This window comes from Dendropsophus ebraccatus, chromosome 1, assembly GCF_027789765.1.
Source record: "Dendropsophus ebraccatus isolate aDenEbr1 chromosome 1, aDenEbr1.pat, whole genome shotgun sequence".
NCBI lineage: Eukaryota > Metazoa > Chordata > Amphibia > Anura > Hylidae > Dendropsophus > Dendropsophus ebraccatus.
This window is the reverse complement of record NC_091454.1, coordinates 13,613,739-13,627,790: the sequence shown is the minus strand read 5'-3', so window position 1 is coordinate 13,627,790 and position 14,052 is coordinate 13,613,739. Positions and strand designations below refer to the sequence as shown.

At 44.1% G+C, this 14,052-nt stretch overlaps 1 protein-coding gene across 2 annotated transcripts in view; it reads right to left on the bottom strand.

The window, feature by feature from the left end:
* Positions 1-413: 413 nt before the first annotated feature.
* BICD1 (BICD cargo adaptor 1) overlaps positions 414-14,052 on the bottom strand; it is a 120,327-nt gene continuing 106,688 nt past the window's right edge. The window contains exons 8-9 of one of the 2 annotated variants that reach the window (XM_069967764.1): positions 6,160-6,242; positions 414-2,077 (exon numbers count right to left, since the gene is read on the bottom strand). In XM_069967764.1, coding sequence (XP_069823865.1) covers positions 1,987-2,077; positions 6,160-6,242 — 174 coding nt within the window. In that variant the 3' untranslated portion in view covers positions 414-1,986. The remainder of the gene's footprint in view (positions 2,078-6,159; positions 6,243-14,052) is intronic. The other variant, XM_069967750.1, reaches the window with a different exon arrangement.

Genomic DNA, 14,052 nt, shown 5'->3' with positions numbered 1-14,052 from the left:
ATAACAACCTTACAGAATTAAAAAATCAAGTGAATAAACATATCAGTGCATGGAGACAACATGGTGTCATCGACAATCCAATCCACCTCAATCACAATCACATGTGCAGACTATTGTTAATAAGAAAGACCATTGTCTGGCCAAGTATATACTTCTTGATTTAAAAATAAATCTAAACTTATACCTAACTCCTTCAAGAGCAAGGAAAACCTTAAGAAGAAGAGCGACCGCGGTTCAAGAGAGGAGTTCCACCAACTGCAATCCAGAAAAATGGACACAATTATTCACTGATGGCTGGTCAACGTAACTGGTAAGACCATGAAACCGATCCTTAAAGGGATATTAGCACCTAATTTCGGAATAACCCATGATGTAGAATTATTCTGGCAGGTTAAAATATGGGGTCCGCCATATCTAGAGGATGCTCCATTCTATCGTTACTGCATGTCAACGAATAAGGTTTTGTTAGAGCTGGTGGTGCTGTTGCATTGGTGTCTATGGAAGGTGGTGGTCATTGCCATAGTGGCAAAAGGAGGTACTGAAAGTTGAAAAACATTCATTTAAACTGCAGTAACATTTGAAGAAAAAAAAACCCACCCATAACCACCCAATCTTATAGCGATATATAAAGGTGATACCTGTCCTTGAAAGGGGTGTAACAACTTTAGGCAATGGTAATTTTTTGGGTTTTAACATAGTTATTATTGGGTGTGCTTCATATACATCTGTACATGTTTGGAGTAGAGACACTAAAGCGATCCCCTACTGCTTACGATGTTAATTTTCTCAATGTGGGCGGAGTCATGTAAGAGTTCTGTTATGTACTGCTATGTACTCTGAGTTAGTGAAAGTATCAACCTAGTTACCCCCCCCCCTTAGAGATGAGCCAACCTCAAGCACATTGGGGTTCGTCTCGGCACTTGATTACCGATGACTTTAGAAGTTAAATGCAGCCCTAGGGAGTTATGGGATTTTTTCCAGGCAACCCTACTGTTTCAGGCACAGGTGATCAAATGCAGAGAGTTCGGGTTCGGATGAATCCAAATGTGCTCGAGGTTTGCTTATCTCTACTCCTCCTCTCTTAAACACCACCTGAGGCCTGCCACGTGCACCGTTCTACTCAATCGAAACTCTTTTACGGAGCCTATTACACAGCACTGTAATCACGTAATCGGGGCTTCGATCGGGGCACGAACAATCACTAGATCGTTCCCGTTGTATGGGAAGATGTGTGACTGACGGCCAATGATTTCTCAACATGCCCGATGAAGAAGGATTTGTTTGTTTGTTGGCTGTTTTTGGCGTAAACCAACTCTAACCTCTTCCTCTTCTTCTCCCATCCATTGTTTTACACTGGACGTATATAAATAGTGATAGCAGACAACTGCATGGTGAAATAATGTCTACTGAAAGGTAAGGGAAATGCTATCCGCCCCAGGTAAGGTCCGCTTTAAGCGAGTCTAGTCATTTTTAACCAACCAAGAACCACAAACCTATGCTTTATGCTGAACTCGTGTTCTACCCCACCATTACACTAGTACAATATCCCATAGTTATGACTACCTTACACTAAAAGAATTCCAAAATTTTGTCCATTAGACTAACCATACAACGTCCCGAAGAATAGTCCTCTCCTAAAGTGTTTAGATCACAGCAAAGGGTGCAAAATCATATAAAAAAATATAAATAGCATGCTCTTAACGACAAATAAAAATCAACCTATGAAGAGTGAAGAATTATGTCTAACGCGGCTTTATATATTGGCTTTAGTATCCTGGGACTCTGATGATCTTAAGGAGCAGTCCTTTATCTGCATACTTCCACGTCACCAGCATCTTCCCTGGTAGAGGTCACCAAAGAATCGTCCTTCGGTCTCCAGATGTTCCTCCTGTGCTTCTCTTTTTTTTGAATACTGAAACGGTAAAAGTCCAAACTTGTGGTCGCCATCAGTCATCTATTGTCCCACTGTAGCATCTCTTTCGAAGTCTATGGGTCGGGGGGTGTTTTGGAGAGACAGCTGAGAGGGGCGCACTGTGGGCTGGAATGTGGTCTCTCCTCTTGGAGTGCTAAATTAGGACTAAAAGATAAAAAAAAAAATGATTTTAGGAAATAGGTGAACAACATAAGAACAAGTGACAATTTCTAACAAAAGGACTTTGTTAACCAAAACTACTAAATCATGGGCGAAATAACTCAGTTAACAGTAAATATAACTGTATAGGGTAAGTCTAAAGGTGGTGTTAGTTTTTTTAATCAGTTTGTTATTTTTGTAACTATCCACATAAAATAAAATCTTGCTATAGTAGTTTTACCACTGGCAGTAGAGCAGTCACTTGTCAGCTTTGCAGTATAAACTGGGACAGAAAGAGCAGAGTCGTCTCATTATCATTGAACCTGAAAGGTTTAAGGGGTTCTCCAGCCTATAAAACGCTTTTATATACGGCTGCACTCTTGTTAAACATAATAAACATGTTATGCTTACCTCTCCGTGCTCCCCAGGTGTCCCGATGCGGCCTTCACCAGTGTCCTCCTGCAGCTCTGCTACAAACTACGGAAAATTTTTTACCTTGGGTATGACAATCCGCTCACCCAGTCATTGGCTGAGGTGGGAAAGCAATGTGGCTAGTGATTGGCTGAGTGAGCTGTCACTCCCGAAGGAAGTAGCAGAGCTGCCAGGGGAGAGGCCGCATCAGGACATTGGGGGAGAGCGGAGAGGTAAGCTTAACATGTTAATTATGTTTACCAAGAGTGCAGCCATATATAAAACTTCTTAAATAAAGGGATAACCCCTTTAAAGAGATTCTCATGTCTACAAAACTGATGAGTAGTGTTGAACGGATCTGTCAAAATGTAAGAGTTCGGCAAAGCTAGCTGAACCTAAAATTTGGCGTTTGAGTCCACCCGGCTGCAGAAGTTATATGCCGCTCTAGGGCTGCCAGGATATCATGGATACAGTCTATGGCCAATGGCTGTATCCATGTTTTCCTGGCAGCTCTAAGGCAGCATCCAACTTCTGCAGCTTCTAGGAACCAAACGTCAAGTGTTGGGGTTTGGATAACATTGCCAAACTCGAACATTTTTACAGATCCGCTCAACACTTCTGATGAGCTATCCATACAATAGTTCATAAATCACTGGGATCGGAAACTGAGACCATAGTCAAAAGAACCTCGCAATGGATAATAGCACTGACAATAGGCTATAGAGACAGTTTAGCTCCTCCTCGTATTCTTTTCCGAGCGTGCTCACTATACTCTTCTATACACTTCCCTATACAGTTTGGCTCCTCCTCTTCTCTGAGCATGCTCACTGCACTCTCCTATGCAAGTCTTAAAGAGGCTCTCCGAATATTATCCAGAGAATAGTGGATAACTAACTGACTGGTAGGAGCCTGACTGCTGGGACCTCCACCGATCACAAGGTCAACTGCCCCTCGAGTGATTGGAGCGGCAGCATGCATGCTCTGCATCCAACTACTGTAGCCACCGGGAATCAAGCGGCAAGCGTAGGGGTTCAGATAATGTTGCCGAACCTGTTCATTTTGACAGACCCACTCAAAACTACCGATGAACTATCCATACAAAAGGCTATCAATATCAAACAGGTGGGTGTCCTTCTTAGCCAATTGAAGGCACCAGTGTATATATTTTTTTTCTGTAAAACCACTTATGATGTCACACTAAGCACTGATTGGGGCATCTAAGGAGTAAATGTTTGGGTCATGGTGAGACCTACTTAGGTTCTGAGGAGTAACAACTGCTCATCTCCAAAATAATTAAAACAAAACCCTATAGAATTAGCTTCATCTACAATCACACTGTTGCCCGAGCTGTGGTTGGGTTATCCAGCTCGAGCATGGATCGGGACAAAATTCTTTGATCAGAATTTTCTCCAATTCTTGGCATTGCAGCCTCATTCCTGAAAGAAATGGTGGAGAAACAGTGGACTATATATCTGTAGGCTACACTGCTATAAAGAAACTGTATATCCCTATTGTATTGGATCATCTGCTCGTAAAGACGGAACACACTGACCCCAAAGGGTTCTACATATTCCACCTTTGCGCCTGGTCACACTACGGAATCCGCATAGATAAGCTTCGGCAGATTCTATGCGAACTCCCGCTTGAGCATTTGGCTAACCCATAGGCTCCATTCTATGGTCAGGTGGATGTCAATCTTTTTTTGGGCAGATGGTGGAATCTGCCTGAACCCACCGGAGTTTATCCGTAGTGTGACCGGACCCATATAGACCAAAGCCTGGTAAACTGAATTCAGGAGCTACTGCTGTATCTTTAAATAGATTCCCAACCCCTTTGACCCCTTATTTTAATGAGGTAAACAGATGGTTACTATGGCCGGGTCAATGTGTACACCAGCTGTCAGGAATAGTGAGGAGCTGATAATGTTCCTTGCCATGTGAGGGAATGAACCGCTCATTCAGCCAACGCTACTTACTAAGGAAAGTCACGATAGTAAATATAGTCCATGAAGTCAGAAGCTTAAAAAAGCCGGGAGTATTTTTAGCTTTTGCACCTTATGCATCCCTGTCAAGTAAATAACATTATCGTATTACTACGGAGACCTTTTAACTGGGCAGATGTTCATGTTTGGTGGACTTTATTTAATAGGATCCGCCATATTGCACTCACTCTCTTTTATTTCTGTTTTTTTTTTTTTTTTTTTTTAAATGTGTTGAATTTCTGATGCTCGAGTCTAGACCTATGATAAGTCATTGGGATCGGAAACCAAGACCCTGGTAAAAAGAAGTGACAACTGGCTATAAACAAAACTCCTCCACTCCAGTATAGGTATCGGACACCAGTCCAGGCATTGGCAGCTTGTATGAAATAAAATATTTGACAGACACAACGCGTTTCAAAGCCGTTCCTGCTTCTTTTTCAAATGTTAATGACACTGATGACACTTCGGCTTTGAAACGCGTCATGTCAGTCAAATAAATATTTTATTTCATATAAGCTGCCAATGCCTGGACTGGCCAATACGTATACTGGAGTGGAGGAGTTTTGTCTGTAGTCTCGATCCTTTGTTGGATTACATGGGAGTGGCTTGTGCCTCCAGTTCACACAACACACCCAGGTGAGAGCTCCATTTATTCTGTTTTTAACTTTGAAGCCTAGTCTGATCTATACCATGGAGCGCTGTCTTTTTCTTCATTGTCAACTGGATATAAAGACAGTTTGGCTCCTCCTCTTCTCTGAGCATGCTCACAAAATTTTCCTATGCAAGTCTTACTCTCCAATGCACCCCCTTTCACACTCCTGTTTTAATTATGTAAACAGATGTATGGTTACTATGGCCAGGTTTGGTGTGTTATTGGATCAATAAGTCATTGGGATCAGAAACCAAGGCCATACTCAAAATAACCTAGCTATGGATATCACTGAAAAAAATTGCCTATAGAGAGAATTTGGCTCCTCCTCGCCCTCTTCTCTAAGCATGCTCACTACACTCTACTAAACACTCTCCTATAGAGAGAGTTTGTCTCCTCCTCCTCTTCTCTAAGCATGCTCACTACACTCTCCAATAGTGAGAATTTGGCTCCTCTTCCTCCTCTGAGCATGCTCACCACTACACTCCCCAATAGTTTGCCACTGCCTCCTCCTCTTTTCTGAGCATGCTCACTACACTCTCAAATAATGAGAATTTGGCTCCTCCTCCTCTTCTCTGAGCATGCTCACCACTACACTCTCCAATAGAGTTTCCACTGCCTCCTCCTCTTCTCTGAGCATGCTTACTACATTCTCCTATAGCGAGAGTTTGGCTCCTCCTCCTCTTCTCTGAACATGTGCACTACATTCTCCTTTGCAAGTCTTAAAGAGGTTTCCAATATTATCTAGAGGATAGGGGATAACTAACTGATCGGTAGGAGTCTGACTGCTGGAACCTCCACCGATCACAAGGTAAGTTGCCCCTCGAGTGATTGGAGCGGCACCACGCATGCTCGACTACTGTTCCAACCTCAAAGAGAAAGTGTGGATCACCCCTTTAAATAGTAAAACCCATAGACATTCCACCCCAGGTAGAAAGGAAGAGGGGAAGTAGAACTACAGAGAAAAGGAATAAAGGTTGTGAAGGTTTGCTGGACTCTGCATGCAGTGAAGAAAAGATATATATAAGTGGGTTATCTGCATATTACCTGGCGGTCGGGCAGTCTAGCCGCCGGGTTAGTTGTGAGCAGTGTGGCGGTGAGGCAGCAGGCTGCTGACAATCTACAAGAAACTGATAAATTAGACATATATACAGAGAGATGACACGGTCCATGGTTATATAGAAGAGGAAAAGAGAGAAGAAAGAAAGCGTTGTTAACAGAACTTGGGGTTAGATGAGTTGTCCAAGATTTGAATTTTTTTCAACAGCGCCACCCTTGGCTATAGGCTGTGTCTGGTACTGCAACCCAGATAATAGGGAGGAGCTGCAATATCAGGCACAGGCTAGTACAATGGGGGCGCATTTCAAAACAAATAAAATCTCAAACAATCCCATCAAAGTAATAGAGGTAATAATTATACAGACACTAAGACCATTTAGTTAAAGTCGTTACAATAGAAAAAAAAATGCTTTCAAAATTGAAAAACAAAAACTCTGTTTAGACTAAGGCTGCGTTCACACAACGTTTTTTCATCCGTTGTGAATCAAGCCTAACAAAAATTGCATTTTTGACCATAGATTTTTTTTTTTTTAAATTTATACTATAGAACTGATGGGGCAATTCGCTCCTAGACTAAATTAAAATATATATGGACGTACAGTACTCATGTTTAACCGCCTGTATTCACAATGCACCACTGAATGGTGTAGTAAGTTACAGCTGGATATGGAATACAGATAGTTAAGCACAGGTAGAATACACTCTAGATTGCCGCAGTAGTCATTTCACAGAGTGCAGTACCTCCTTCTCTCCTGCAAGTGGCAGCAGCAGCACAGTTTACAATGATGGAGACAGAGTGCCGCATTTCAGTGATAGAATGGATTATAGACAAAGAATAGACAAGAATGACAAACGCACAAGGTTAACACACACGTAAGTCACATAAAGCCGACTCACTGTAGAACATTATAGCTTAACCCCTTAAGGACAGAGCCTGAAATGGCCTTAATGACAGAGACAAATTTTATGAATATGACCAGTGTCACTTTAGTCATTAATAACTTCGGGATGCTTTTACCTATCCGGCTGATTCTGAGATTGTTTTCTCGTGACATATTGTACTTTACATTTCTGGTAAATTGGAGTCGATACTCATAACAAATCTTTATGAAAAAAACCCAAATAAGGTGAAAAAATGTGAAAAAATGCATTTTTCCAACTTTGAAACTTCTTTGCGTATACAGAAAGTGGTTATACCACATAAATTATATATTAAATAGCATTAGCAACATGTCTACTTTATGTTGGCGGCATTTATTAAACTATCTTTCATTTTTTTTAGACGATAGGAAGCTTAAAACATTAGCAGCAAATTTCCAAATTTTCAGTAAAATTTCAAAATCAGATATTTTTAGGGACCTGTTCAGGTTTAAAGTGTATTTGAGGGGCCTGTATGTTAGAAAGCCCCACAAAGCACCCCATTTCAGAAACTGCACCCCCCAAACTCTGCAAAAGCACATCCAGAAAGTGTTTAAACCCTTTAGGGGAGTCACAGAAATAAAAGCCAAGTGTGTAAGGAATTTGAAAATTTTAATTTTCTGTGCAGAGATTTTATTGTAATCCAATATTTTTCATAATTATAAACCTATTACCAGAGAAATGCACCCCAATAATTATTGCCCCGTTTCTGCAGTTTATAGAAATACCCCATATGTGGCCCTATTGCGCTATTTGACGCAACCACAAGCCTCAGATATAAGGGAGCGCCTAGTGAATTTCAACGCCTCCGTTATATTTGGTCATTTTTGACTGTACCACTTCAGGTTGGCAGAGGCTCTGGGGTGTCAAAACCTAAAAAACACCCCTAAAGGGACACCATTTAGAAAACTACACCCCTCAAGGAATGTAACAAGGGGTGCGGTGAGCATCTGGACCCCACAGGTGCTTCACAGATTTTCCGAACAATATGGCGTGAAAAAAGAAAAATTTATTTTTTACACTAAAACGTTGTTCTAGCCTTCAATTTTTCATTTTCTTAAAGGGATAAGAGGCAAAAAAAGACAAAAAATGTGTAGCGCAGTTTCTCCCGAGTACAGAAATACCCCACATGTGGCGATAGAGTGCCAAGGGGGCGCAGGACGAGCCTCCAAAGGGAAGGAGCGCCAATTGGCTTTTGGAAGCTGAATTTCACTGAAAAGGATTTCAAGGGCCATGTCGCATTTACAGAGCCCTCGTGCTGCCAAAACACTGGAAACCCCCCACAAGTGATTCCATTCTGGAAACTACACCCCTCAAGGAATCTAACAAGGGGTGCAGTGAGCATATGGACCCCACTGGTGACGGGCACAAATGTGGAACAATGTGACGTGAAAGGGAAAAATTTCATTTTTTCACTTTCATGGCACAAATGTGCCCGTCATCAAGGGGTCCATATCCTCACTGCACCCCTTGTTAGATTCCTTGAGGGGTGCAGTTTCCAGAATGGGGTCACTTGTGGGGGGTTTCCAGTGTTTTGGCAGCAGGAGGGCTCTGTAAATGTGACATGGCGTTCATCATCCATTCTAGCCAAATCCAACCTCCAAAATCCAAATGGCGCTCCTTCCCTTCGGAGGCTTGCCCTGCGCCCTCATGGCGCTTTATGTCCACATGTGGGGTATTTACGGACTCGGGGGAAATTGCTCTACACATATTGTGTGTTTTTTTCTCTTTTAACCCCTTGTGAAAATGATAAATTCAAGGCTAAACCAACATTATAGTGTAAAAAATGTAATATTTCATTTTCACGCCACATTGTTCCACATTTGTGCCCGTCACCAGTGGGGTCAATATGCTCACTACACCCCTTGTTACATTCCCTGAGGGGTGTAGTTTCCATAATGGGGTCACTTGTGGGGGGTTTCAACTGTCTTGGCAACACAGAGGCCTTTTGAATGCAACATGGCCCCTCAAAATCCATTCCATCCAAATCCAGCCTTCAAAAACGAAATGGTGCTCGTTCCCTTCGGAGGCTTGCCCTGCACCCGCATGGCGCTTTATGTCCACATGTGGGGTATTTACGGACTCGGGGGAAATTGCGCTACACATTTAGTTTTTTTTCTCCTCTTTTAACCCCTTGTGAAAATGATATATTCAAGGCTAAACCAACATTATAGTGTAAAAAATATAATATTTCATTGTCACGCCATATTGTTCCACATTTGTGCCCGTCACCAGTGGGGTCCATATGCTCACTACACCCCTTGTTACATTCCTTGAGGGGTGCAGTTTCCATAATGGGGTCACTTGTGGGGGGTTTCAACTGTCTTGGCAACACAGGGGCCTTTTGAATGCAACATGGCCCCTCGAAATCCATTCCATCCAAATCCAGCCTTCAAAAACCAAATGGCGCTTCTTCCCTTCGGAGGCTTACCCTGCACCCGCATGGCGCTTTATGTCCACATGTGGGGTATTTCCAAACTCAGGGGAAATTGCTCTACACATTAAATGTTTTTTTTATCTTTTAACCCCTTGTGAAAATGAAAAAACATGACAAGATTAATGATTTAGAGTAAAAATTTTACAAAAATTACACTAAATGTTGGTCTAGCCGTGATTTTTTTCCATTTCCACAAGGGGTTAAAAAAGAAAATGAACACAAAACGTGTAGGGTAATTTCCCCTGAGTACGAAAATACCCCACATGTGGACATAATGTGCCATATGGGCACAGGGCAAGTCACCAAAGGGACAGAGCGCCATTTAGAGGCTGGAATGGAGGATGGAGGCCATGTCGCAATTACAAAGCTCCTGTGCTGCCAGGACAGTAGAAACCCCCGACAAGTGACCCCATTCTGGAAACTACACCCCATAAGGAATCCAACAAGGGGTGCAGTGAGCATATGGACCCCACTGGTGACGGGCACTTACGTAGAACATGTGCCGAGAAAATAAAAAATACAATTTTTTTCATTTTCACGTCCCAAATGTGGCCGTCACCAGGGGGCCATATCCCCGCTGCCCCCCTTCTTAGATTCCTTATGGGGTGTAGTTTCCAGAATGGGGTCACTTGTGGGGGGTTTCTACTGTCCTGGCCGCACAGAGGCTTTGTAATTGCATCATGGCATCCTCTAATGGGAATGGCGGCCATACCTATTTAGCTGGGGAAAAGGGACAATTCTAATTTATTTGGGGGTATTAGGCCAATTATTAGTTTATAAGGTTGAAAATGACAGGTGTCCATCAAATTCAACCTGTGTTGATCCAGAGGAAGGCAAAAAAAAAACCCTCGTAAGGCAGACGACAGTAGCCTCATCACAGGGGAAAAATTCCTTCCCGACTCCATAATGGCGATCAGAATAATCCCTGGATCAACGTGACCCCTGAAATAGGAATAAGGGACAGAATTTAGATAATGTAGAACCCCAATGACGTGTGGTGCGCCTTGGAGCGATCCAGTATGCAGAGGCCGGGGTGATCAGGACAGGCGTCACACTGGAAAATGTTGTCCTTCCTGATCCCCCTGTTACACCACACTCTGCACTTCTTCTGGGGTCTCCCTTTCTCCAGTGTGGGGGACGTCACCTGGAAAATGTTGCCCTGGTGCGATACGGGGTCCTTCATATCCAGAAGCGCTGGGTCCGCTCCATGGCTGCTAAATATTAGGGCGCTATTACTACTTCTGATATGTTCGGATCGTGCCGCAAGCTACAGGGCAGCGAGAGACCAGAGGAGGGGGGTGCTGGTATAAAAGTTATCCCTGTACAGGTGGTGACCTTTATCCAGCAGTGGGAAGATCAGTTCCCGGACGATCTTCCCACTAACTCCGAGGATGGGGGGGCATCTGGGGGCTGGATTCGGGTGTCCCTTCCTACATACACTCTAAGGGTACGTGCACACTGCGGAATCGCGACAGATAACCCTTCGTGCATTCCACAGCTGGCACCCACCGGCGGACTGATGCAGGCGCGCGTCTCCACACGTGTCATAGACTCCATTCTATGCACGGGCGGATTCCGCTCTCCGTCCAACGTGTTCATTCTTTGGATGGACGATGGAATCCGCCCGTGCATAGAATGGATTCTATGACACGGGTGGAGACACATGCCTGCATCAGTCCGCCGGCGGGTGCCAGCTGTGGAATGCACGAAGGGTTATCCTTCGCCATTCCGCAGTGTGCACGTACCCGAAATCTGTAAGTGTACCCTAAGGTACGCTCACAGAGTTTGTAGAATTTCACTCCATACCGTCATCTCTTATTGGGACGGTACTGGCGGAAAAGATGTGTCTGGGGGGCAGCGTACGCTACACTACCCCCAGACACGTCACTGGAGGATGAGGATGATGAGGATGAATGGAGGAACGAAGGACCCCCCATTCATCCTCACTGGCTGTTTCGGTGTCGGAGGTAATAATAACGTATCCCTCTGACGCCGAAAACACCCAGGGGGCCATCTTTATACGGGGATTAGTATATGGGGTATGTAGTGGTGTAGTGTCAAACTTTATTCAATGTAGTGTGGTGTAATGTAGTGTTTTTTACGTGTTTTTTTACAGTAAGTATAAAAAAAAAACCTACGCCAACAAAGGAGTTGCTGATAAATGCCGCACTTATGTGCGGCACTTATAAGCAGACCGTGGCAGTAGAATATAGAAAAAAAACACCCTACGCCAAAAAGGAGGAGTTGCTGATTAGCAGCGCACTTTCGTGCGATGCTGATCAACACTCAGCGGCGATAGGGTGCGGAAAATAGAAAAAAAAAAATTTGAAAAAAAAAAATAAAAAATTCTGAACATCCCTGTAGCTGCTGATAAGTGTATTACACATATCAGCCGCTAGAGGGCAGCAGAGCGCAAAATACGGAAAGAGCCGACGCTGGAGCCGAAAATAGCCGAGAGAAGCCGAACGTGACGTCACAGAAGAAGCCGAAGACCCGAACGAAGACGAGGATGCCGCGAACCCGGAAGACGCCGATCAGGAGCCCGGGACAGGTGAGTAATGTACAAATACCTGCTCTGGACCCCTCGGCTGCCTAGCTGAGGGGTCCAGGGCAGGTATTTACTATATTGTGGGACTCTGATCGCCGTGCCACCGGCCCGATCGCCGTGAATGGCCGGCCGGTACCGGCCGGCCGTTCACGGCGATCGGGCCGGTGGCACGGCGATCACCATTACTTTTTACAGTAATGGCGGTCGGTGCCGTCCTCGGACAGCACCGACCGCCATTTTTTTCCGGGTCATCGGGTCGCCGATGACCCGGAAAGGTTCCGATCGCCGCTATTGGCTGATCTGAATTGATCAGCCTATAGCGGCGATCGTAAGCACGGGGGGTGTTAACCACCCCCCGTGCCGTGAAGCTAAGATGGCCTGCTATGATTTATAGCAGGCCATCTTCCCCGACCGCTGTGTGTGAACACGCAGCGATCGGGGAAACATCGGGCGTAAATTTACGCCCTGATGCGCCAAGTACCAGGGCGCGAGGGCGTAAGTTTACGCCCGATGTCGTTAAGGGGTTAAACACATTTGTAATAACACATAATAGTTCAGAAACAGATCAGTCTGCATTCTAAAGATTAGACCTGTAAGTTCTCAATGTCATTTCCATTGCAAAGCATGTTAGTTGCTAGAGATAGAGATAGCTAGGAAACGAAGTAGACAGATCATAGATAGATAAATAGATAGATAGATAGATAGATAGATAGACAGGAAGTAGATAGTTTTACTCTTAGTTTTGCCATTTACCAGACACTGCAACATCTTAACCAGTAATAACCAGCAAACCTAACTTCCACTACACATAGTTTGGTGTGTGTGTGTGTGTGTGTGTGCCTGTGTGTAGTGAGTGTATGTACTCTGTGTGTGCCTGTGTGTAGTGGGTGTATGTATGTGCATGTACTGTGCATGTGCATAGTGTGTGTATGCCTGTGTGTAGTGAGAGTATGTGCATGTACTGTGCGTGTGCGTGGTGTGTGTATGCCTGTGTGTAGTGAGTGTATGTGCATGTGCGCAGTGTGTGTATGCCTGTGTGTAGTGAGTTTATGTATGTGCATGTACTGTGTGTGTGCCTGTGTGTAGTGGGTGTATGTATGTGCATGTACTGTGCATGTGCGTAGTGTGTGTGCCTGAGTGTAGTGAGTGTATGTATGTGCGTGTGCGTACTGTGCCTGTGTAGTGAGTGTATGTATGTATGTGCATGTACTGAGCATGTGTGTAGTGTGTGTATGCCTGTGTGTAGTGAGTTTATGTATGTGCATGTACTGTGTGTGTGCCTGTGTAGTGGGTGTATGTATGTATGTATGTGCATGTACTGTGCATGTGCGTAGTGTGTGTATGCCTGTGTGTAGTGAGTGTATGTGCATGTGCGTAGTGTGTGTATGCGTGTGCGTAGTGTGTGTGCCTGAGTTTAGTGAGTGTATGTATATGCGTGTGCGTAGTGTGTGTCTGTGTAGTGAGTGTATGTATGTGCATGTACTGAGCGTGTGTGTACACGTGTGTGTAATAAGTGTGTGTGTGCCTGTGTGTAGTGAATGTATGTATGTGCATGTGTGTATGTATGTGCATGTGTGTTTAGTGATTGTGTTCAGTACAAGGTTTATTAAAGGGAAAAAGGAGAGTGCTTTGAGGTGCATGGCTTTACACAGTGTAACTTGTCACATATCCCAGTGTCACATGTCTACCTCACCTGACCTGAACGTTCTGATGTCAGACAACAATGAGGTTGTTCAGTGATCTAGAACCATGGACTGTCTGGGCGCTGAAGGTGAAATATGGTTAGGAGTTACCTACAGGCTGTGTGAAGCCAAGTCCTCAAACCGCGTGGCTTTTAACCCACACAAATCTGGCTCGTATAACAGTAACCAGATACAATCAGTTCCGTACCCTAATGTCCTATGCTGTGTGGTCTACTATTGATCACCAAGATAAGGACTGTATACATGTACAAAAGAGCTCAGATTTACTGATTGAT